This window comes from Cucumis melo, chromosome 1, assembly GCF_025177605.1.
Source record: "Cucumis melo cultivar AY chromosome 1, USDA_Cmelo_AY_1.0, whole genome shotgun sequence".
Classification (NCBI taxonomy): domain Eukaryota; kingdom Viridiplantae; phylum Streptophyta; class Magnoliopsida; order Cucurbitales; family Cucurbitaceae; genus Cucumis; species Cucumis melo.
In genome coordinates, this window is record NC_066857.1 from 28,879,125 (window position 1) to 28,905,926 (window position 26,802).

The window sequence follows — 26,802 nt, forward strand, 5'->3', positions numbered from 1 at the left end:
AAGTACGAAGATCAAAATGACACAAACTAAAATAAACCTTTAAAAAGTATACAGATAAAGAAGGAAAGAAAATATTACTTAAACCTAATCCATCATTTAAAAAAGAAATTTTCTTAGAAATCACCTTTTAGAGATCAATTAATTCATCACTTATTCACTATTCTTTTAAACATTGTAATTTTGAAAGTTTCTTAAAAGGTTTAAAAGAAGAGTGATTTTGATTATTTTAAAATGGTTTTTAACAAACAATTACAAAAGACAGCATTATTATACAAGTTTGAAGATTTTCCACTATGTAAACACAAACTCTCAAAACAAACTGACCATGAAAACTTCAAACCATCTGTTTTAGCCACCGAAGTATATAGAACTTTTCCTTCACAGTTTAGAAACCCCAAAATGGCCAAAACTCAAAAGATCAGAATAAAGAAAATACAAACAACTTACAAACACAAAGTTACAAAGAAAACACTAAAAAAAAAAAACAGACATATTTGTGCGTTTCTAAACATCTTGAACCTCAGAGTGATAATGCCATTTGAAACTGAAACTCCCTTATCTTCTTCATCTCTATATTTCCTACCCAACAACAGATTCAATACCCAATTTTTACCCATTTTTTGGATATATATATATATATATATATATATATATATATATATTTTTTTTTTTTCTGGTTTTATACATTATGTTCCTACGTACCTCCACTGTGGACGGCGGAGCACCGGCGAGCTTGGTGGCGGTCATCGTGGACTGTGAAGAGGAGAGACTAGGAAGATGAAACACTGGCTATGTCTCTGCTTGATCTGTTGTATTTCAAGTGGCTTTTGACTAATTGTCCAGCCGCAAGAGCAGCCATTAGAGAGAGCTCTCCAGCAAGAACAGAACCAGCAACAATGGTGGCCAATAGCCTTGAGTTTGAGCCTGGGGATTCTCTATTAGCACCTTTAACTCCAAGAAGATTCAGACAAGCAGATTGGGAGGCTAGTTGTGTGCCTCCACCAACTGTACCAACCTGCATAACCAAATCAAATTGATATGAGGACACTAATTAAGGACTAGGGATGAGTGCAATTATATTTATCAAGGTTGGTGGAACAATCTGCCCTATACCGTACGAGAGTGAAACTAAAAGTTATGCCTTTTTTTATTGTATAGCTCCTCATTCTGTTTTTTTAGAAAGTAAGAATTTAATTTTTATGATTTGATAGAAAGACTATTTATGAACATCAACCAACTTTAATTAGAGAGGCAAAAAACTTTAACTTTCTTAAAATTATAGAGAACAAATTCAAAATACAATCTAGTGTATATGTAAATAAAGTTTTTTAAGACTGCAACATTATAAAAAGACCCGTGTAAAGTGACAATATTTTATGTAGGGACTAAGGCATATTTGGCTTAGGAATAAGAGTTAGAACTCCTTGTTGGATGATAATTCGCTTATTGATCCAAAAACTTAATATGACATGTAAAAAGTAAAATTTTGTTTTATATCATCTTATATTTTGCATAAGAAATTCTTAAACTCACATCTGGACAAAAAAACCATCATTTATATGAGTTCTTAACTTTTTAGACCATTTTTTGTGAGAAAAAAAAATTAGACTATAAATTCTATAACTAAATAACTTTTTAGACATTAAGACTGGGGATGGGATCTAGTTCCACACTAGTTGAGTGAAAAGAGTGAACCTTCACCACATATTTCTTTTCAAGGTTGGTTTGGACTGTTCTATATAGTCCAAGATTTTTGGATCTCCAATCAAATTTACCAAAGGAGTTTTTTATGAATGTCATTTTTTGCACTTCTCAAAAACTAAAATGAAAAATTCAATTTATCTTTAATTTAGATTTGTAAAGGTTGATGATCTTTACAAGAGATTCAATTGAAAATAAGGCTGTATTCTATAGCTTAGATGTAAAGAGTGGATCTTTGTTTTTTTTTCTTTTAGAAAAAGAGTTCAACGTCAGTTTAAATAACATTTTTTTAACTAATAATATTTGCATTAATTATTATTTTATAATTGATAATACACTAATGGTATGGATGTTTTATATGAACAAAAATGAAATTCTCTAGGCTTTTCTTACCTTAATTAGTACTTTAAGTTTTAAAAATTAAGAAAGAACTAAGCTTGTTTTGAGATCTAAACAGGCAGGCATGTATTTGTTATTAAAAATTTAAATAATTGGTAAAAGAAATAATATTCGGCAAGGATTTTATTTAGCAAAACAAGAATATTCGGCAAAGATTAAAAGTCCATCCATCTTTAAGCTCATATCAAAAGGGTCTTTGAAAGCCTATAATAGGTATTCAAACTTTAAACTTTTGATTTTAATTTACATCTTTAATTTTTTAAAGATCAACCAATAGGGCTCTCTCTATTTTTAGTTTTAAAAATAAACTTATCTATATTAGAACCTTTCTTTCTTTCTTTCCTTTTTCCTTTTTTTTTTTTTTCTGGTTAGATTTGTGAACATTATAAAAGATGTGATCAACAATTAATCACTAACTTATGATTGAAGTCTTTTAAAAAATATAATAAAATATTTACACGATATTAAACAATTCTAAAAATGAAAAAAGTTCATAAACCTACAGTAAAAAATACCAAAAATACCTCATCAACAAAACTCGTAAATTTGGCTATTGTTTAATATACAATTGTTTAGATTTGGTTACATTTTAGATTTGGCTAGTAAAAGATTTTTTTTCTTCAAAATTTGGTGTTTAGAGTTGGCTAAATGATTTCTTTCAAGATTTTTTCCGTACACGATCATATAGATTTGTTGATTTTTTTAATTCTTTTGATACACAATCCTTTTTTTAATTCGTTTGGTAAACAATTTTTTTTCAATATTCATTATACACGATTTTTTAAATTTAGTTACCTTCATCTAAACAAAAACAAAGTATATAAAAGAGGAAAAGAAGAAAAAAAAAAGAATAAAGAAGAAAGACAGACAAAAATCAAACAAGTAGAAAGAAAGATGCAAGGACAAGTTTGTAATATTTAAAAAATAACTTTATTACACACAAAATTAAAATTTTAAAAATTATTAATTACATTTTATACATGGTTAGAGTCAATAGACTTGTTAAACATAAAATTTATATTACAAACAATTATTACATCCAAAATTGAAAATCTCAAGTTAATATGTCCTATGCTAACCTTAGAAATTTTCAGTTTTAAGATTAAAAATCTATTTGGAATGACTTTTAAAATCTAATAACCTCTGAGAAATTTTGTTAAGAAAAAACAAAATACATACCTAGGTTTGAAGTTTATTTTGAAAGATATGCACATACCATTCGTTTGATTTTGATTGGTATTGGTTGACTTTTCTTTTGCTTTCTCTAAACACTATTCAACATGTTTAATATTATCCTAGAAACTTATTACACTCCTTGACACGTTCCTATTTTTTCATATTTTTGTTATAAATTTTTTAACGTTGTTTTAAAAAATCAAACAAAAATTTTGAAAAACTAACTAATCATTCTTATGATAGAAATTGACCACAAATTTAAATGTCGGAAAAAAAAAAAGGAATTGAACAAAGAAAAGGTAAAAAGAAATCACCTCAATGGAAGGCATGGTAACGGACACGTGAAGATCCCTGCCATCATTCACAGCTTCCATCATTGTAATGCAGTGAGAACTTTCCACGTTCTGTGCAGGATCTTGCCCAGTTGCTATGTAAATGGCAGTAACAATATTACTGGCATGAGCATTAAATCCACCCAAAGCTCCAGCCATGGCGGACCCAGCAAGATTTTTAAGCATATTAAGTTCTACCAAAGCCTCCACGTTCGTCTTCAAAACCTTCCTCACCACATCCCCTTTAATTACCGCTTCACAAACCACCGATTTCCCCCTTCCTTCAATCCAGTTCACCGCAGCCGGCTTCTTATCAGAACAGAAATTTCCTAATCACAACAATCATATGATTTTTCAAACCATTTTCAAACGATTTTGAAAGGATTGTAATCGAAATTGTTATTAACTCACCAGAGATGCCGATTACATCCATGTCAGGGAAATCCTCCTGCAAGAAATCAAGAACGTTCTGAACGCCTTTTGAGACCATGTTCATTCCCATGGCGTCGCCGGTGCTGCAGGAGAATCGAGTATATAAGTTTTTACCGGCAATGGCGCATTTGATGTTTTGTAATCTAGCGAATCGGCTTGATTTGTTGAAGACTAAAGCCAGAGTTTCGAAATTTTCAGGTTCTTCAAGAAACATTTTCAATTGAGCGGCTCTCTTTGCTGTGGCGAATCTCACCACCGGAGCTCTGGTCATTCCATCTTTTAACAAGACGCTGTTGGCTCCTCCAGATAGATGAATCGCTTTACATCCTCGATTTGTACTCGCAACTAAACATCCCTCTGTTGTAGCCATTGGAACTGAAAACTCTCTTCCATCTAGAAGAAGCGGACCTGCAATCCCTACCGGAATCTGGACGTATCCGATTGGCATTTCACAGCACTGCCCTAAAATAGAAGCGTAATCGAATCCGTCTAGAGGCAAACCGGAGAGAGACTTACTTGTAATTCTCTGAAGGGCCTCCCGGCGGATTGCTGCAGCTCTACCACAGTCACCGAGCTTCGCTTCGAGAGAGTATGACGGAGTAGTCCCAACCACTACGGATTTCACGATTTCCTCATCTTCTTCGTTTAGTTTGATCGGAACTGGCAACGGATCAACAGACTTCGGTACGGACAAAACTGGAGAAGGGACTTGATGAGGAACAGAAGAATCAAGCGCCGCACCACACGGCACTTTCCGGGAATCATCTTTAACAATGGAACGCTCATCATCTTCATCCGTAGTCCAGACGTCCCCCGACGGACGGAGAAACAGAGACTGAACGAAATCGATGCCGAAGAATCCGATAAGGTATACAAACGAGGCGACTAAAGCGAGGAGAGAAATAATCTCAGACGGAGTAACGAAATGCAAAGGAACAGAGTTCCGGATCTTCTCCCGCCACCGGCTGAGCAGATAATACACAACGGAGAAAAAGAGCGTGAAGAAGACAGCGTTGGTGATGTACAGAGGGAGAGCCAAAGCGTCTGAAGCCTTCGTGGAATCACCGTCGACGGTTTTCGTCGTCGGCTTCGCCTTAACGGTCGTCGGCTTCGTCGATCGGCAGCGGGCGTCCATAATGATATCGAAGTTTTAGGTCTCAAACGCCGGCGCCGGATCGGACGGTGGTGGCCGGAGAAGGAAATGGACCGTAGGAGAGAGGGAGAGAAAAAAAGGGGAAATAGATAGGGATGGAGCAGTCACCGGCGGCAATTCCGGATCAGGAAAAAAAAATCTCGCGCCGGCCTGAGCTTAAACAGAGGAGCGATTGCTAAGCCGTATTTATGGGGTTCTTTTTTCGTGTGAATTTCCCGTTTAAGCTGGGACCCACTTTATTATTTTTAATAATATACATTTGTTTTTCGAACATATTTTTTTAATATGAGGACAATTTAATTTAATTTATTTATAATCATTTTAGTGACTTTCACTTATTCAGAAGTTCAAAGGCTTAACTGTCGCAATCGACATCAAAAAGTTTGAAAGTATAATTATAACTGCTATTATAATTTAGCTTTGTTTTTCAGCTTTTTGCCATTTTCTCTTTTAATAATATTAATTTCAAACCTAAATGGAAAAATTTAGTACAAACTCTTTTCAAAAAAATAATAGTAATAATAAAAACATACAAAATAGAGTAGAAGACTAATTTTTTTCATAAAAAAATAAAAATAAACAAAACTCTTGCTTAGGAAAAGAAATTGAAACTTAACTTAACTAATATCTACGTATATCGTAAAAGTTTCAAGTTCAAATTTTTCAATTGAATATTATTATAAATAAGACAAGTCTAAACTGTAGAAGATAAAAAAGACTGACAATGAAATAAGCTAGAGACACCAAAGTATACAAATTTGAAAAATGCCTAGACTCACAAAATTTGAGGCATCCGAAAGACTAATGAATTCTACTAATAGGAGGGAGGATAGGTTTTTCATTTTATCCACCAAGTCAAAAGTTCCATTAAAAAGCGAGACCAATCCAGACGATGTGAAGAAGAAGATCGACCGTTGTCAATCAACAAAGGAGAAAAAGAATTTGAAAGGAAGAGCATGAGAAAGAAGACAAGAAAGACGATCATGAGAAAAAATTTCTAATGCTATGACTCATTTTTATTATTTTATTTATAGATCTCACGTAATTATTAAATACTTCTCAAGTTGTATTAATTTTTTATTAATAAATGTAGTACTAATTTTTCACTATTTTGTGGTTTTATCACGGTTAATATTTTGTTTATATAGTTTTCAAATATAGAAAAATAAATCAACTTATTTACGAATAAGGTAAAATGTTGTCGTTTATAAGAGATAGAACAACAAGAAACATTGATATCTCTTCTATCATCGACACTTATAACAGTATCTATTACTAATGGATATTGACAATTTACGATACTTACAAATAATTCAACAATTTTATCATTTAAAGACAGTTAGCCTTTTCGATAATTTTAATAAGCATGTTTATTAAATTCTTTTTAAATAATAATAATAATAATAATAAAAGAATTGTTGTTGCTCAAGAATTTGAGTTTTCAATCATGGTTGAATTATATATTTAGTGTTATTCAAGTTACATTATTTAAAATACTCCAAAACTTTAGCCAGTTCCTTTTAGTTATAATATAGATTTTTCAAAAATAATCATTTTTCTCTTTTATTTTAATTTTGTTGCAAAAGATTATCTTTGAATTATGAAATTATTAAAATACATTCATTCACCTCAGTGATATTAAGATATTTTTTAAATTACAAACGAGACAAAATTATAATTCTTTAAGGATAATGCTGAGATGCATCTCTGACTGCACTTAATTCTTATCGTTCACATTAAATAAATAATTAAAATATTTCATTAAAAAAACTACGAAGAATTTACCACATGAAAAAAATGTAATTTGACCAATTTGTGGGATGAATGAAGATAGATGAAACCTGTAATACATGCACCTTAAATAATTTTCTTTTAAATCTCAAACGCATCAACTTTTTTTAATATCAAATGGTAAGTCATTTCATTTTTCCAATAGCTTAGCTCAACTGACACTTATATAAATATGAGGAAAACAGGTCTCAAATTCAAATTTCACGCTTTCAATTTGTATATAAAAAAGAAATGGAAGTAAAACGTTTTATCTCTCACTAAACATTTTACCTTTCCTACCATCTTTCTTTTAAACCTTTTTCTAACAATTAATTTCACTTAGTTGATTTTTTTTTCGGATGTAAAAAAAGTTTACAAACTATTTACATTTCATAGAACAAAATTATTAAAAAAATTGTATAATATTGTATTTTGTTAAATTACAGTTTTGCAACCTAAACATTTAGAATATTGATATAACATTTAATTTATCATCACTTATTAGTTCAAATACTTGAGTCAATCGATCTTTAACATAGTATTAGAGAAAAACGTCAACATTCTAAATCTATTATAACATCATTTTGGTTTTTTACCATAGTCGTTTTCAAAATATATACGTAAGTATTTTATTTTATCAAATAATTTTACCAAATTATATGGACTAAATTTTAATTAAAATATAGTAAAAGAATATTTAAAAAAATTATTATACCTTTTAGGATTATAATAATATATAAAATTTGTGAAAGAGAGAATAAAAAATTTCATTTTGAGGGGACACACGTGTAACACGTGTAAGTTAAGACCTTAAAAAAGATGTTTTTGTTATTTATGTTTTACTTTTTAGTTTCTTTTCTTTTCAACCAATTAATGGATTTGGTTATTATTTATGATCATATAGTTCCATCCCTCTTTGCTTTTATAAGAAAACTAAGTGGTAAATGCAAAACCCAACCCCAAAGTCATTAAATATTGTAGTTGCTTTTACTTTATTATTCTTTTACATAATATAAGTTATTAATATTATATTTTTGTGTGAATATATATTTTCAATTTTAATTAATTTTTATAAAGTCAATAGTTACATTATATATCAGTCAAAATATCATTTTAAACCTAATGATCTAGTAGTAAAGGAAGAATATAAGTATAGTAACATATAGTTTAGTGATCGTACTATATTCTAATCAACTTTGATTCTAACTTCTTGTGTTAATTTTATCATTTTTAAATGCTAAGTTGGTACATGTCCTCCTCCAAAAAGGTAATAATAATCGTTGGTGCCAAATTTTGAAATTAATTAAGAAAAAGAGCCTAACCTCTTGTAATAACTATGGTGAATAAGTATTATGGCACATAGACTACAAGATTGCAATATAGAAAGATTGACATACTCCAATACTTAAATTAAGTAAATAAAAGTAAAGTGATTTGTTAGATTTTGTTACGAGTTTTCTAGTGGAAAGTCAACTTACCTCTTCTTTTGTTATGCTTAAATTACTTGTGGAGTTTGATGACATTAATTTCTTCCGTCTTGGGATTTTCTAGCTACTCTCAAATTCTCGTTCTCTCTTATATGCTATATTGATTATACCACATCCTTCATAGTACAATTAACATTAACAACAACAATAATATAGTGTAATCAACACCATAATAATAATAATATAATAGATTTAACATTTTCTTTAGGTACTTCCAATTCATTAAGCAACAAAGGTTGCAATGATGAGTTATTAAGATGTAATATCACACATTGTTTACAAATATGGAGAAGACTTAGAAACTATACTTAAAAAAAGAACTCTATAAATTCATAAGAAACACACCAAAATCAATAATTGAATATGTAATTTAACTTTGTCTTTATCGATTAGCAAAAATCGTGTAGGGTTTTTGGAGGTGCACTAACTTCATAGTGCTAAATGTTGCAATTAAATATCAACAATTAATCCATAATTAAATATTCATTTTTTCTGACAAAACGTCATCTTTACTTATATTGAGGTGCTTTAAGGAACGGTGGACAAGACTCTATCCTCACATACATATACTTACATTTTTTTTTATATATTTTTTTTCCTCGCTCACATGCATCTTAGAAAAATTCTCAAAATAGATCCTACAACATAAAATTCGAATTGGTTACTTTCAGTTCAGCTTTTAAACATTTATTAACCATATTTTTTATATAATTTGTCTGGATCCTTCCTTCATTTGAATGTGATATCAGTTCAGTCATGTATCTCTCCTAAATATAAACATTACAAAACTCTTAAAGGCACACCTTTAACAAATATATAGCAATCCTTATCTACTTCACTCTCTCTATTTCTTACATGTTCTTATTGTTTTTTTTTTCTTTTAATATTTTAGTTCGTGACATATAAATGTTTCTTCATTATTTCAAAAAGAGTATTTTATACTTTAAAAAACAACTACTCGACCAAAATATATACGTAGCTAAACTGACATAAAATACATACTATATTGTCGATAACGATTGAATTGCATTTGTTCTAAAAAAACAAATTTGTTTTACATGCAATGAACTTCATATTAATATATACATATACATAGATATATATATATATATATACATATACATAGATATATATATATATATATATATATATATATATATATATATATATATATATATATATATATATATATATACATACATAATCAAAAAAAAATATGAAATAGATAGATATAATACAAAGCTAGCTCAAGCCCTATGGATAACTCAATGATTATTCTTCAAAAATAATAAAGGTTTTTATATTATGTTAGAAAAAAGATAAAACGTGGTCAAAATCTAATGAATAAAAAAGGATATTTATATATAAAATGTAGGTATGTGGTTTTAATGGATATCAACTAAGTATTTAAAAAATAATAACAATAAACTCATCCATTTTTATAAATAGAAAAATGCCACGAATCCTTACGAAATATAATAAAATCTATTATTTATAGAATTTGAATTTTTATTATATTTTATAAATATTTTTATTTATTTTGTTATTTTTGAAATATATTTTTTTTTTATTTTTTAGTACAATAATAAGATAACAAAATTGAACTTTTAATCTCTTGAAAAAACTATGTTACTAAGTTCACTTTTACCCTTATCTATCTTTATTTATATGTTTAAATGAACATTATATGTTTATTGTTTTTTTTTTAATTAAAGAACATATTTCATATGAATTTGTACTTATAATTTAATTTGCTGATGGAAGACCAATGGTTTAACCAATTTCGGTATGCAAAGATTTCAAGAGTAATTAAAAATCAACCTACAATTAAAAAATAGGGAATATAACTTAGGCATAGATACCATATTTTCTAAACCAATTAAAGTATTCAAACTAAAACGAAAAAGAAAAAAAATTGCATTTTTTTTTCTAATTTTTATGACATATTAGTAAAATTAAAATTTGATCTATACCCATATACTCTTTTAATTAAGATTATTGGCAATTGTTTTTTGTTATATTTTACAAATCTGACAAAATATTAAAACTAAATATATTTGCATATAAATTGTTGCTAAATATATACGCATTGCTTATACCTTCTTCTTCTTATTCTTCTTCTTCTTTGTTTTTATAATATAAGCAAACCACCCACCATATTATTTGCAAATCAACATTATGAATTTTTATAATTTTGGAGTTGAAATTAAAATTAAAATATGACTTAAATACATAAAGTGAATATTTCAAGACAATTTTAAAAATCCACACCAATCTTGGTTGTAATTATTAATTGTGAAGCAACCCTCACAATGTATATATCAATAATTTATGAACCATGTGATTCTTGCCAAACAAGATTGTGTCAAGACTTCAAGAGATTTTAATTTATAAATAAATAGTTTATATGTTGTATTTTTTTTAATAGAAAACATATAATAATAATAATAATAATAATAATAATAATAATAATAATAATAATATAACAATGATTAATTGGTTTAGTAATGACAAAAATGTGGGAAGAAATACTATTGTTTTTTGGGTAGTGGAGATCATGAGATTTGAAGATTTAATCTTTAAAACAAACAAAATGCATTAATTCATTAATTAAGTTTAGGCTTAAAATTGATAAGAAGATTTAAATTTGATTTAGAACAATACGAAGACTATAGATAGTATCTTTTTTGGTTTATCATTTTTAGGTAAGATCCCAATTTTTATACAAGTAAAATGTCAGTTGAATTTTGTAGGCTCTAGTACCATATTGATAACTAAATTATCCAACATTAATATTTGATTATATTAGATAAACATCAATTTTATTTCAAAATTAGATCAATAACACTTTTGTACTTTTTAAAGATTCATTTAAAAGAAAAAAGTTTACTATCAATGTATTAGTATTAGTGTAACAATTTACTATTTTTTTTAAAAAAAAAATTAATCTATGAATTGATTAATATTTATATATTTAGGGGAAAAGTTGTATTCAAACTTTTAGCCATAACAAATCTTATTTTATCATGGGCATCTATAGTAATACACTTCAAATATATACAAAAGTATATAAATAACTAAATAAAGAAATTTAAATAAAACATCATTTTAATCCATTTATTCAAAGTTTTAATAAATCTCAAAATTATTTCTCTATTAGTTTATTGATCAAAACATTAACATTAGTAGTTGGTATGGTAGAAATAAAATTAATCTAAGATAGTTAAGCTTTTTTAAATTGGGATAAACAATTAAACTTTAATAGTAAACGAGATTGCAACTTTATCCAACAGACTATATCTTATTATTTTTTACATTATCGAAGAAATTTATCTTCTCTTATGTATTTTCTTTCTCTCATTTATAGAGGAATCTTATCTTATTAATTTCTACGGTAGAGATACAAATCTACTATGACTCCAAATCTGGTTGTCTCCTAATAATATAAAAGATTTTGGTTGATTTTTAAACGAAAAAAGAGAAAAGAAAATGAAAATGAGGCAAAAATAAAAATAAAAATTATGAGAGAGGAAGAAAGGCATGAAAAACGTGGAAACTTATGGAAATTTATGATGGGACCAAACCTTTTCTAATTTCTTTTGTTTTTTCTGATCTCTACTTCACCTTTTGAGTTGTTAAGAGTATAGAAAAATTATCTTATAAACATGATACCATTTTAGTTGTATTAATGATAGACACTAACAATTTGGTAAAATATTTATATATGGTGTATAGAACTATTCTAAAAATTAGAAAAATCTCACTGGTTCACGATGGAGAAATACCAAAAATATCTCATTCAACATGTGACTAATCGATCACGCGCGCGAGTAATCTTTTTCTAAACTATATCGTGTACTACAATCTAAACAAATGATCTACTATCGTTTAGGTCATAATACACGATTGTGTAGTTCTTTTTAATGATGTGAAGAAAGACTGCAAATTTAAACAATCGTGTTAACCATGCTAAATGATCGTGTTAATCATGACAAACGATCGTATTTATTATGGAAAACCATCGTGTTGACTATGGTAAGAGATCAAATAATTCAATGTAAATGGTCGTTAAAAACTTCAAATCAAACGATCGTGTTGATCATGCTAAACAATCACGTTAATTATGGTAAGCGATCGTTTAGATCATGCGTAGTTTGTATTAAACAATGGGAATTGACCATGGTAAAAGATCGTTTAGTTCATGTCAAAATAATATTTAAACGATCTTAATATTCTTAAATATGAGAAGAATGAAGTAGATTCATAGAATCTTGTCGAAAATGATGAAGATGAAATAGGAGATTTAAACAAAAGAATAAATCGTTTAAAAATATAATAAAGAAAATTTAGAAAAGTCGATAGAAAATCTGGGAGAGAAGAAATCGAAGAAAAGAAGGAAGAAGAAAAAATAGAAGAGACGCAAAGACAAACTTAGAATTTATGAAAAATATTTTACTGATTTTATGGACTTTTATATTTTACTAACAGACAGTAAATATTTTTAAATTTTGTAACATTTACGTAAAATATTCTATTAAAATTATATTAATTATAGACACCGTCATTCATATTAATAACTATATAAAGAAGAAGTCTAATATCATTAATAACTATCTAATATCCTTTCTTGGGAAGGATTTACTTCTTTTTAAGATAAAATCTTCGTAAACTTTTCTTTAAGATGAGAAATTTTTGAATTTTTTCTCTAACTTTGTTAAGATGAATCGTAAAAGAAAATGACAAAATCAAGTATACAGAGTGTTTATCCTTTAATAATTTTTTACTGTAAAAGGTAAATTATTCGTATTTTTTATCATTATCGAAAAAACCCCGATTATTATTCTATTTGGTGTTTTTGATGTGGTTATATTATGCTACTTTGATGACCTTTTCCTAATTAATTTTATTTGTTCTTTGAGATTTGGATGTTGACTTAGCAAAATATTTATATGGAAGTGTCAACTATATGTTTGGTGATTCCTTTGACAACACAATAACTTTTTTTAAAAACAAAAAGAAAAAAAAAATGTAATCATTGTCATTAAAATTATAATTAATTTCTATTGAATATTCAATTATCATTAATATATTCAAAACCCCTTTTATTTTCATAGCTTAGACTATATAATATAATTAGCTTTATCTTTTCAATATATAAAAAATTTATTTTTCTCTTCATATATTACACCACATGCCAGCTGTTAAGACATTTTAAATATAAAATAAATAACTAAATAAAATGTTCCTAATATTTGAAATATATTTAAATTTGGTTCATTATTTTCAAAATGATGTAATTTTAGTTGGAAATTAATTTTAAGTTTATTACAATTCAGTCTTTATTGATTTTAAAATATTACAAATTAAGTTGTATTTAGATTTTTTCCTTTTAGGTCTTAAGATTCATACTTTCAGCTTTAACTTTTTATTAGACATTCAATTTTGCCTGTGTTAATGTCTACATATTAAGACGAACTAATTAAAAGAATTATCGATAATTAAATTTTACTTTATCTCTCATCTCTCTATTAAAATTCATTTTAAATAACACTTCCTCCTTTTTTTTTTTAATGAATTACACTAAAATTGAATTTTTAATGAAAAATCAAAGATAAGGTCTAACTATTAGAGACTAAACTAATGCAACACCAAAATCAAAATTCGAAATATCGGTGTCAATTGAAGTCTTAATTTTCCAAAAATTTTAAGGAAAATATCGATAAAATATGGATTTCAATAAATATTCTTGGAGAAATTATAAAAATAAAGAAAATTAAAAACATTTATTAGTAAATAAATAATTTATTTTTTCAAATAAGTTGACATTTTTATAACTGTATTGTTTATATTATACAATTTCGATGTTTATTTTTTTGCGTTTTATAGTTTTTGTAACGATGTAATAGAAATATCGATTCATCCTTCATATCAATATCGAATTCATGAAAACGTAGAAATATCTATGAAAAAGTAATACTATGCGTAAAACTCAAATTATATTTTTGCATTTTAAAATTTAGAAATTAAATTGAAAAAAAAAAGACTAAAAATATAATATTTTGAAATTAACTAAAGTAAAATGAAAATCAGATTTGATCTAAAATTTAAAGATAAAAGAAATATTTTATTCATATATATAAATATTGTACTCTTAGGGGCCGTTTGGATCGCGGACATTATTTCATGAATATAGATATTAAATGTTTGGGATTTGAAGGTTTGAGTTTTAAATACCTTGGGATGATTAATGTTTGTGTTTATTTGTTTGGATATACAAGATAATTAATTAATTAGTATCTAAAAGTTAAGATAATGTATTTGGTTTACCAATTGGTATATATATAGAAACCAAAACTAAATAATTAATTAATGAAATGGAGGAGCACAAGTAAAGTAGTAATAAATTAGATGAATATTATTAATTAGTGTTAATTAAATTATTTATTTAATGATTAAATAAAATAATTAAAATATTATTTATTAATTAATAGTTTTATATAGTTAAGGTAAGGGAAACTTACATAAATCTAACAAAATTGTAAACTACTTACGGCCCATATAACAAAGTCTATAAAGTTAGAGTTATTTTTAAATATTTAGATTTGTCCTTCCATATTTCTTTTCTTCTTCGTCTTCTTTGTCTTCCTCTACGATTTCGTCTTTCTTCTTTTCTCTTTTTCTTTTCTGTCATTTCTTTCCATCTTCTTTCTTATTTTTCAATTCTTTATTTATATCGTTTAATCTTTCCGTCGTTTTTCTTCTTTCTCTCTTCGTTTTTTTCGCTTCAATTTCTTTCCATCGTCTTTCTACTTTTCCTCTTCTTTTTTCACTGCGATTTCTTTCCATCATCTTTCTTTTTTTTTTTTTTACGCATTTACATTTAGAAAGAAAGACAATGGGTAACCAAATCTAAACAAATGTGTAGATTGTGTACAACAAAATAACAAAATCTAAAAGATACTGTATAAATAATCTTGAAAAAAAATCATTTAGATTAGATTGAAGTAGCCAAACGTAAACAATCATGTAAAAAAATAAAAGATCGTGTATAAAGAAAATCATTTAAATTGGAGTAGCCAAATGTAAACGATCGTTTAAAAAGTAAACTAAAAAAATAAAATATCATGTATAAAAAAGTGTAAAAAAGTAAACGACCATATAAATAAATGATCGTGTACCAAATTTTTTTTAAAAAAATTAGACCCAAATCTAAACGATCGTGTAACAAAATTAAACGATGGAATTGAAAAGATAAATTGTAGATATCTAAACGATCACGTATAAATTGTAATCATATATAAACGATCGCGTATAAATTATAGACATATGTAAACGATCGCGTTGTAGTCATATGTAAACGATCGCGTATAAATTATAGTCATATATAAACGATCGTGTTGTAGCCATATCTAAACGATTGCGCATATATTGAACCATATCTAAACGATCGCAAATATATTATGTACCCGTTATTAACGACGTAGTTGACGAAGTATTTTTTGTATTTTATACGATGGGTTTCTGAACTCTTTCTATTTTTAGAATTGTTAATATTTTGCCGCTTGTTTATATTTTTGAAAAGACCCTTAAAATAAGGGAGGAGATAAATGACAGATGTATTAGTTAAAAGCTTACCAAGTATAAATAATATATTTTCTATTCAATAATTAATTAAAATTAACCATATAATGATTAATTAATCAGACTTCATTTATTTCTAAGGTATAATAGTTCCACTAAGTTTGGAGAAAGAATATTAATGGGATAATAATATTCTTGATTTTAAAATATAAAAATATGTAAAACAAGAATAATTAATGTTTATTTGAAATTTAATGACAATTTCCGTTACTGTTGTGAGTTAATTAATTAGTAATTAGTTGGTTGTATCTTTGAAAAAATGATTTAAACCTATCCATATATTAAGTTTTTAATTCCAAATAATAACAAATATATTTTGTAATTATTTTTGTATATATATAAAAGTAGTATAACATATTGTCTTAGTTCCATATTTTAGGGAGGTTGGCTCTCCTTAATATCCTACCTCTTGGAGTAGTATTTAATATTAGCAAACAAGTTTTATATATATATATATATGCATAGAATAAACTTAGGAGCATAAATTTAATTAGTGGTTTAATTAGCTATTCATATGTTCAATTAAAAGTTGTTGCATCATAAACTATTCTTTTTTCTTTTCTTACATTTTTTTTTTTAATGTTTTTAAAACTAAGTTAAATTTTAAAAATTGAAAAAGAAAAAAAATAAATAAAACTTACTTTTTCTTTTTGGAATTTGGTTGGAGTATCTGGAGAAAGATATAAATCGTTAATAAACTTAATTTTGAGAATAGAAAACTACAAAAACGAAATTCGTCATATCAAACCAAGTCTTACCTTCTAAACTTTTATATTATATTGTCTCAATGGTTGCTATTTTTCTTTCTTCTCCAATTTTCTAAATTTGTTATTTTAAAACGTTAACTCGAAATTTAAGAACTTAAAAAGTTAGTTTCTAAAAAGTTGTTTTTCTTTTAGAATTTAGTTAAGGATTTAATTATTGTATTTAAGACGACACAAATTATTGTCGAAAAAAATAAATTTAATTTTATAAGTAAAACAAATAACGAAATGGTTATCGAATGAAATCTTAATTTTTAATTTTTTTTTAAATAATGTATAATTAAAATATTTTTAAAAAAATAAAAAGGTTTATCATAAGAAAATTTGGAGAAAGCATACAAATTCCATAAATATAAAACTAAGAAACAACATGGTCAAATTCAAACTTCTAAATTATATAGTCTAAATTGTAAATAAAGTGACTAAACTAATTATAATTTAACCTAAATAAGATACAAAGAAAACAAAAAAAAAAAAAATTGAGAAAATTTGGAGGCTTTAGTTTGATTCATTTTGATTTCTATATTTTTAAAAACAAAAAATTCAAAGAAAACAATTAAAATGCGTTTAGTTTACATGTTTTTAAAACGATTTTAAAAAACATCAATTGAAGCGTTCCATTTTAAAAAAAAAAATAATAAATTATCATTTCGTTTGTTTTCAGATCTTGTTTTCAAAAGTTGCGAGATTATTAAATTCACACTCAAACACATATTTTGAATTAAAAATTCAAACTTCAAAATTTTAAATCAGAATTAAACATATTTTCAAATACATTGCCTTGTTATTTTTTTAAAGATATAATTAGGTATCACAAAAATTTGTATAATAATTTTTTTTTTGTTGCTATATATTCTTATGATTAAAAAAAATAAATATTCTTTAAAGTTGCAATAAATAAATGAATGAATAATAACCTAAAAATAGTTGTAAAACAATTCCTTTGTTGTTGTTATTATTATTATTATTATTATTATTATTATTATTATTATTATTATTATTATTATTATTATTTTTGTTAAAAAATAGGTGTTTTACTAGCAAAGCTAATTTGTTGGGATTATGAATAACAAGGTTATAATTATTTTTAAGTGAGATAATCATATACCCTAACAAATTAAACAACGTAATCACCATATTTAATTACACCACCTAATCCATAAGATGCAAATAAAATATAGAATCAATTTTCTTTTAAGTTTCTTCCTACTATTTACTTTCATAGAATAAGTTTCTTATTTAAAAAGTATAAGAATTTAACTGAATTTTTTTCTCTTTATTTTTGTTTTTTTAAATATAATGTTAGAATAGGATTAATGTTAAATGAGAAATTTTAGATTAATCACGTTATTTTTTCAAATTAATGACGAATTTATAAATAGTTGAATTTAGTATTAATTAATAGTTAACACGTGTCCCTAAATTGGAGTCGAAGACATAAATTTTGTAAATTTCTACAATGTCATTGGCCCATACTTTAACCTAAATTGAATAAAAAAATAAGCTTAACTTGAATCAATTGTCAAATGTCGATTAAAGGAGAGATGGTTGGCATCTCCCTTGACAGGGTCGGGAACAGCCTTCGGGCTTCCCTGTTAACACATACGGTAAATCAATTGTCAAATGAAGCAACCCAAATCAAATTAGTTCTATAGACCAACTAATTAAGCCTAAACCTATCAAGTTGACCATAAACTCTACAAATAGATGAGCTTTTATTAAGACTTAGAAATTTTACACTTCGAAGAACTAGAGGAATTATCCAAACGATGAAAAGACTCTTGAACTTCGGAAGTTGACCATTTCTTAAAGAAACAAATATCCTGAAGATACATTCTTTCAAGACTTCGACTTCAAGAACAACGTGTGTTCATTTTTCTCAAATCAAGCGTATGCATTCAATCGAGTGATAGAATCAAAAGATCAAGTATTAAGATCAAATTCACACTATATCCGCATCCAAATTAACACAAACACAACACATATATAAACACGCTCAACTCTACGAAACACATTTCTTAAAAAAAACAGAGGGGAACAATGACACTAGGTACTAAATAATATTTTCTTATCATGAAAATAACATAAAATTAAAAAAATAGTTACATGATTCAACATTGTGCTTGTCTTTACTCACTGATCAGTTTCAAAAGTGGAATATTTATTTCTTTGAACTTTGAATAATATTGTGAAATGACACTCAATAATTCATTGACTAAGAAAAATATTATTTTAGTAATTAAACTTGTTGGTTTGACTTCTTCTTTTTTTAAAAAAAAAAAAAAAATTGTGACAAAGAAGAGAATTATTATGGATAGGAAACAAAATGTAAATAAGCTTAAAAAAAAAAAAAAAGAAAAGATTCATACAACTCTCTCTTCTCCATTCCTCTTCTTCCTTTTCTTCTCTATCGATATTGATTACAAAGAAAATCTTATATATGCAAAACATGCATGTATACATCTAATCATACTTTACAAATCAATTAATCATCAACCAAACATATCTCTAAATTTTATCTTTAATTATCATTTCAAAGATTAAAACAAAGGGGACCATTTTTAGACCTTACAACAACCAACAATCGGATCTATTAATTATACTATTTTTTTCTAATGATATTAATTACAATAATTCTACAGCAACAAAATTAATTAGTCTGTTTTAGTACTAATATTAACTAACTTACATGATATTAATATATATTTCTTGTTGGACATTCAAGTTTCCTATTACATAAATTTATTCAAATTAATAAATATAGAAAATAGGATTTTTTTCAAAAATAATAAAAAAAAATACAAACTATTAAAACTCTATGATAAAAATTATTAAATAACAAAATTACTTCGACTTTTTCATATAGCATGAACATAGTTTGTTTATTTTGCTATTTTTAAAAAGTTTTCGAAAAATTAAAATTATAATAAATAATATATTAAAAGTTACAAGTGGACTAATATATTTTCTTGTTATGTAATAAATAATACATACATTAATTAATATAAAAAGAGTATCTCTCTATATATATCTAAAGAAGAAGAAAAAAACTGCTAATAACATAATTATTATTTTGGTGAAACTTATTTTTCATAACAAAAATCATTTATCTTATGAAAAATAAAAACATATCATCTAAAAAGGTGAGAATGTAAAGCATCATTAAGAAAAAGTAACATGAAAATGGCTCAATTGGTCGAATGAATTTGCGTATTACCAAATTTTGAGGTATGAAGATCAATCTTTCCAACCACATGTTGTTAATAAATAGAACAAGTACAAAATCGATATCATCCAACATCAACCGACAATAATTGGTATTAGATAATGTAGGTTGTCGGTTGTGTTACATATGAAATGTGTTAGATGTATTTCAATTTTCATTGGCTAACATGTAGATAATTTGACCATATCCAAACTTTTTGTTAGAGATATACAAAAAGTTTGTCACAATGAACACGAAGAACCACTAACTCAATACATATATTTCATATTTTTCTTCCCATATATTAATATACGTATGGTTTAGATTACTTTAAAAAGAAAGGAAAAAAAAAGAAAAGAAAGAATATATTTTGTCAAGGACTAGGTTGAAAATAAGGTATGTAGAGGGACCTAATTTGAAAAACATTACAAAATCTATTGGAATAATTGAGAAAGCAAAGAAAGGAATAATAAACATGTTTCTCAATTTAAAAAATGGAAGAGGAAAAATTGATCCCACATTTTGTGTACGTAATTCAACGAATCCTTCTAGAGGATGTTCGTCATGGAGTACTGCAAATAGGATTAAAAATAATCCTATTTTTTCACTAACTTCGTTCAAAATATATGAATTAAATTTAAACATTTAAAATATATAAACTCAAATAGACCAAATCACGAGGTAAAAAAAAAAATAATAATATCTCGTTTGATCATAACTATTTGATTTTATTATTTTTGTTTTTTTCAAGACGAAGTATATTTTTCTCCAAATTTTTTACAACAGTTTCCATCATTCTTAAGAAAAAGAGTTTAAAACTAACTTTTATTAGGTGTCTTTTTAGAAAACATTGGTACAGTACATAAGAAAGCAAGAAATTTGGAAAAGTGTTAATTAGGTATAATTTTAAGAAGTAAAAAATGGAAAGAAAATGTATCATAGAGGAGGTTGTGATTGTGACCATACCTAAGTTGATAGGAAAAGAAGAGGAAAGTGGAGACAAAAAGCAAAGGGAAAATTAAAGTTGGCATGTGAAAGAAAATGTCCTCTCTATAAACCTAAATCAAGGCATCAATGAGAACACACCAAAATTTTAGCCGCAACAAATTGAGAGGTCATATATTGCTTTGGAGGAGTTTATCTTGTTAAATCTTATGCATTCTAATTTGTTTAAATTTTTGGTTTTTTTTAGGAAAGAGACTCGTAAATAATCTTTATTTTTGTTAGGTTTCTACAAAAGAGAATAAAGTTATCCATAACTTCGTTTTTCCGGTTTTCTCTTCTTCAATATTCTTGAATCGAAGTTGTTTTTCTAACTTTTGTTCTCAGGTTCGAATGAGGAATGGTAATTATACCGAGTAACAATTTTAGAAGTAATAATCGAGTATATAATAACATTTTTTAAAATTTGTAAATATTGAAAAGTCTAACAACGATAGACTTCTATCTCTGATAGACTGTTATGGTCTACTCGTAGTAAACTCAAATCATTGATAGATTTAACAAATTTTGTCATATATGTTAATACTTTAAATCTAGTTATTATATTTGTAAATTATTATATTTGTAACGATCGATTTTTTCCTCTTCTTTCTTCTTAGATCAGATATGTCTTTGTAGGGTGATTGATTTGGTTTTGAATATAATTTTTCATTTTTTTTAAGAACAATGCAATTGGTGTTTATTTTTTCTTTTATTTATTTCTTGTCTTTTCTAATGATTGACAACAACAAAATTAAATGTTCAAATGTCAATATCAATGGGATATGAATTTTTTTGTAGGACAAAAAAGTTACGAAAAATGAATATTGAATTTAAGGTTAGTTTAAGATTTTTTTTTTCCTTTTGTTTTTAATTAAGCTTTGAATATCAAGTTTATAAGCACTTGTTTTCAAAAACTAAGCAATGTTTTAAAAATATATTCATTTAAAATTTAAATATTAAGAAAACTTATGTTTTTAGACTATGTTTTTCTTTAACAAAAATGAAAAACCACAAATACTATATTGATTGATGAAATGGCAAATAAGTATTAGTTTCTAATACGTAATAACTTAGAGTATATTTGGATTATATTTTTAAGTATTTAATTTTAAAAGTAAGTCATTTTAAAAAGAATAAAATTAGTGTTTAATAACTTATCAAAATAACTTTTGAAATGTATTTTAAACAACATTTATCAAAAGAGTTTAGAAAAAAATAATTTCTTGAGAAACATTTTTTATTTCCTCACGACAATCCAAACATGTAGTCTTTATAACCTATAAGCAACTTTGATCGAAACCAGGTCATTGGTTTCCTTTTTAACTTGTTTTACAAGTTATTGCATCCTTTTACTTAGAATGATGAAGTCAACTTTAGAAATAAGGTGTTAAACTTAAGCAAATTGGTACAAAAGAATATTATGTATGTTTATTATAAGTTTTAGGGACTGTTTAGAGTTAGAGTTAGTACTGTGAGCTTGAGTTAAACCCAACCCTAACCCCATTTGGCCCACAGTTTTAGGGTTTCCATAAACCGATTTTAAACCAGTGAATTCTCATAGTGCCTCCCCTTTTCAATTCGTGTTGTGCCTCCCCTCAACCCGTGTTGCCTCCTTCGTTGAACCCGTGTTTCTGCCTTCCTTCAACCGTGTTTCAATCTTCTTCCCTCACTTTTGCCTTTCGATTTCTTTTGTTTATTGTTATCTGGATTCACTTCTATGTTCCATTTTCGTCGATTTGTTAAAGGGTTTAGGCCTGTGGAGAAATTTTCGGCTTTCGATTTCTTTCGTTCATTCTTCTCTGTATTCACTCGGATGTTCAATTTTGGTCAATTCAGTGAAGGGTTTAGGTTTGTCTTATCTTTTCGGCTTCCGATTTCTTTCGTTTATCATTCTCTGGATTCACTTGTATGTTCGATTTTCGTCAATTCCTTAAAGGGTTTAGGCCTATGGTGAAAGTTTTCCCAGAAGGGGTTTCATACACGGTTTCAATGTCGATCTTAATCTCTCTCATTTGTCTCTCTCATAAAGAAAATGAAAGTTGGTTTGTTGAAGGCGGCCCCCCACCGGTACTGCCTCCAAACCGCTTGCCGTTTTATCTTTGTTTGTGTGTTCTGTGTGAACACGCATGTGCGTGTTACCTTTGAAGTATTCCTTTCTTGCCGCTCGGTGTTCAACTTGTCGTTTGACCTTGCCCTGGACTGATGTAGAACAGATTTCACACTTTGTCTTCGCTGGCAATTAGTCTTACCCGAGCATGGTAGGGAGGTATACTTTTGTTTCATTACTCTTTTTTTGAAACACAGTCGATGATGAGTACTCAATCGATGATACATTTCTGAATTTTTTTCCTCAATTCATTCACTGATTTGGTTTATATGAAATCTGGTTGATCATATTTTTATTAATTTATCACATATATCAGTTGTCTATTTCTGTTCGAATTGTATTGAATTGTATTCAATATTCTGGCTTCCAAATTGTCATCAATATCCTGCCGTTGTATCTGTATTGTAGTCTTTGGGAAAATGTATACATTTGTGGTCTGGTCAATATTGTTTTGTTCCTTCAAGCATGTGTGTTATCTTTTCATGTGTACTTGACTGCATAATAGCTTTCAATATCTACTTTTGACCATGCCTTGACTTATCTTCTAGGCTGCTTTTGCAGAGAATCTCTGACTTTTCTTGGTTGTGTCATTTATTTGCATATTTACTCTTCATATCCTCTATATAAACCTCCTTTTATGCTTATCATTTACCACTTCCACTTCTCATTGCCTGGCTCTTTCCTTTGTATTTCAAATTGATCTTTTGTAGGTAAATGGTTCTAACATTTTCATACTTTTTTCTCATCCTTGTTTCTGTCTTCTTCTCTCATGGTTTATGCCTTGTTTCTCTCCAAATGTTTATGCATTTGCAATTTCTCATGGTTGTTGTCCTTCTTTTTCATTTTGCTGCCCTTTTTATACTGCTTTCTCATCATACTTTCTATCATCTTCTCTTACGGTTTTTTCCCTAGTTGCTTGGTTCTTTCCTTTTCATACTTTTTCTAATCATAGTTTCTACCTTTTCATGCTTTTCTTAGGTAAATGCTTTTAACCTCTTTCGTATGTTTGTGCACTGTTTTATGTCCTATGTGTATGCCTTGTTTCTCTCCTATGTTCATGCTTTTTCTACCCATTTATTTTCCTTCTGTTTCCCACGGTTTCTGTCCTTGTTTCTCAACTTTTATCCGGTTAGTGCTTCTACGTACGAGGTATGCAATCATTTCGTTTTTCTTTTAGTTTTGTTCAATTATGTTGTATTTGAAGAATGTGTCATGGTTGTAGCCTTACTTGTATTCTAACTTGTTAATCTTTTCTTTTTTGCAGAACGTCGTGGTCATCCCACCCATATAAGAGGTATGATGTATTTGTTTATTTAATTACAATCTAAATTATGTAGTTAATGTCTTTTTACATACTATACAGTATTTGTTTTGTAATAAATTATTTTGATGGATATTTCATTTATATAATGAATTACTATTATTTTTCTTTCGGTGTATGTTTTAAATTTATGTTTATTTTAAACTTTCATGTGCAACCCATTTTTTTCAAAAAAAATGGCCATACCAATGTCTTCATTTCCATTATTTTATAACAATCCAATTAATTCACAAGAACTCCTATTTAAAAAAAAATATAAAAACTTTTGTACTACCATATCATAAGAAGAATAGATTAACACAGAATTGATAACTTCACAATTTGTGTTACGGAAAAAAGTTATAAATTTCTTAACAATCATTCTAAGTAATATAAGTAAAATTCTATAACCCGTAATATGTATAACTTCACAATTAGTAGTGTTCTTTAAATATGATAATAAGTTTCCATAGTTATTAAATTAACTATACGTCATTGAATTGCAATTTCAAAAAATGTGTTTAAAATTCTATTTCTATAATATTAATTTCAAAAATTGTGTTTAACCCGTCTTTATTTTCACGAGTACGTACTTCTCTTACTTACTATTTCTATAATATCTATCACACATTCAATTGTGTACTTACAATTTCATGTTTTTTTGCTCTATGTTACACAAACGAAGTAAAATATAAAATTTTGAATATATTCCAACAATTTTGCAATTGGATAAACTTTCAATAAAATTCATAACCGTTTATAGATAAGCTTTTAATTAAATTACTTTTTTTATTTGATACATGACATGTATCCTATAGTAAATACAGGTTTTTTAATAAATTAATAAGTTTAGGATTTTAGTAAGTGCATAAGAAGGTTTCATGTCGGATTTTTTGCACAATGTATATCCATATTCTACTAATTCACTTAGTACATGTTCTTTAGGAAACTTTACGTACTTTGTAATGGATCAACAAACACTTATTGGAGCCCTAACTACGTTCACGTTGGCCCAACGTCAGATGTTACTAACGTTTGAGCTACTAATGAACAACAATAAGCGTCTCCCACATACACTGTCTGATACACGTTATAGAATTAGGTAGCTTGCGTACTTTCGCATGATACACGATTCAAATCTTGTATGTCGACAGAGTATGCGAATAGACAGGCGAACATTCGCAATTCTATGCCGTTTACTTAGAAATGTAGCTGGTTTTTCGTCGACCGAGATTGTGAATGTTGAGGAAATGGTAGCAATGTTCTTGCACGTCCTTGTCCATGACGTGAAGAATCACGTCAGTCAACGAGAATTTTTATTGTCCGATGAGACATTATCTCAACATTTTAACCTCGTATTATTAGTTGTGGTTCAACTGTACGAGGAGTTGATAAAGAAACATGTTCTGGTAACAAACAACTGCAATGATCAACGTTAGAAGTGTTTCGAGGTGGGCATGGTAGAAGTTCACTGTATTTGACATTTACGTACGTGGCACTTATTTCAGCTTGTTTATTTAATCCTGTAGAATTGCCTTGGCGCGTTAGATGAGACATACATAAAGGTCAACGTCCCCACAGTAGATCGGCTTACATTCAGAACAGTATAAGGAGAAAATTGCCACAAACGTATTGGACCTGTGCGACATGAAAGGGGATTTCTTTTACGTCCTCATTGGTTGAGAAGAATCTGCGACAGACTAGTGAATTCTACGGGAGATGCCCTTGCACGAGAAAATGGACTACAAGTGTTGAAGGGTATTTCTTATTTATAATAAAAATACGTCGATTTCTACTTATATATTCAAAGCGCATAAACGAATGGTTTTAATAACAAGATATTACTAGATGTGTGATGCGGGTTATCCAGACGCCGAGGGATTTCTTGCCCCTTACAGAGGCCAGCGGTACCACTTGCAAGAGTGGCGTGGTGCTGGAAATGCGCCAACAAATGAAAATGAGTACTTTAAAATGAAGCACTCTTCGACAAGGAATGTCCTTGAGCGCGCCTCCGGTGTTCTTAAGGGTCGTTGAACAATACTTCGAGGGAAGTCATACCATCCCCTGCAAGTCCAGTGTCGTACCATACTAGCATGTTGCTTGCTCCACAATTTGATGAACAGAGAAATGACAGATTGTGACGACGTGGACGAGGGAGACTCCGCATATGCGAAGACCACCGCTGCAGAAGACATTCACTACATTGAGACGACAAACGAGTGGTCTCAATGGCGCGACGAATTAGCCGAATCGATGTTCACAGATTGGTAGTTGTGTAATGCTTAGATAAAAAGATTTTACATTAGAAGTCATCGGTTGTATGTGAATTTCTATGACCTGTAATATGTATT

General features: G+C 27.6%; 1 protein-coding gene and 1 non-coding gene across 2 annotated transcripts; one reads left to right on the top strand and one right to left on the bottom strand.

The window, feature by feature from the left end:
- Window positions 1-252: 252 nt before the first annotated feature.
- On the bottom strand, window positions 253-5,362 carry LOC103492557 (3-hydroxy-3-methylglutaryl-coenzyme A reductase 1-like). Its single transcript, XM_008452963.3, has 3 exons — window positions 4,020-5,362; window positions 3,591-3,937; window positions 253-1,015 (listed from the first exon to the last, which is right to left on the bottom strand). The coding sequence occupies exons 1-3, from the start codon at window positions 5,173-5,175 to the stop codon at window positions 770-772; spliced, it is 1,749 nt and encodes a 582-aa protein (XP_008451185.1). The 5' UTR covers window positions 5,176-5,362; the 3' UTR covers window positions 253-769.
- A 13,019-nt stretch (window positions 5,363-18,381) lies between these two features.
- Window positions 18,382-18,505, top strand: LOC127144347 (U6atac minor spliceosomal RNA). The gene has a single exon (XR_007816004.1). It is a non-coding gene; the product is annotated as a U6atac minor spliceosomal RNA (small nuclear RNA).
- The last annotated feature ends 8,297 nt before the right edge of the window (window positions 18,506-26,802 follow it).

What these genes read in the sequence shown, in the direction of transcription:
- LOC103492557 (XM_008452963.3), bottom strand. Translation starts at nt 5,175, where the DNA reads ATGGACGCCCGCTGCCGATCGACGAAGCCGACGACCGTTAAGGCGAAG. An exon ending in GGATGTAATCGGCATCTCTG is followed by an intron (nt 3,938 to 4,019) that starts GTGAGTTAATAA and finishes TGTTGTGATTAG; the next exon opens with GAAATTTCTGTTCTGATAAG. An exon ending in TTACCATGCCTTCCATTGAG is followed by an intron (nt 1,016 to 3,590) that starts GTGATTTCTTTT and finishes TTGGTTATGCAG; the next exon opens with GTTGGTACAGTTGGTGGAGG.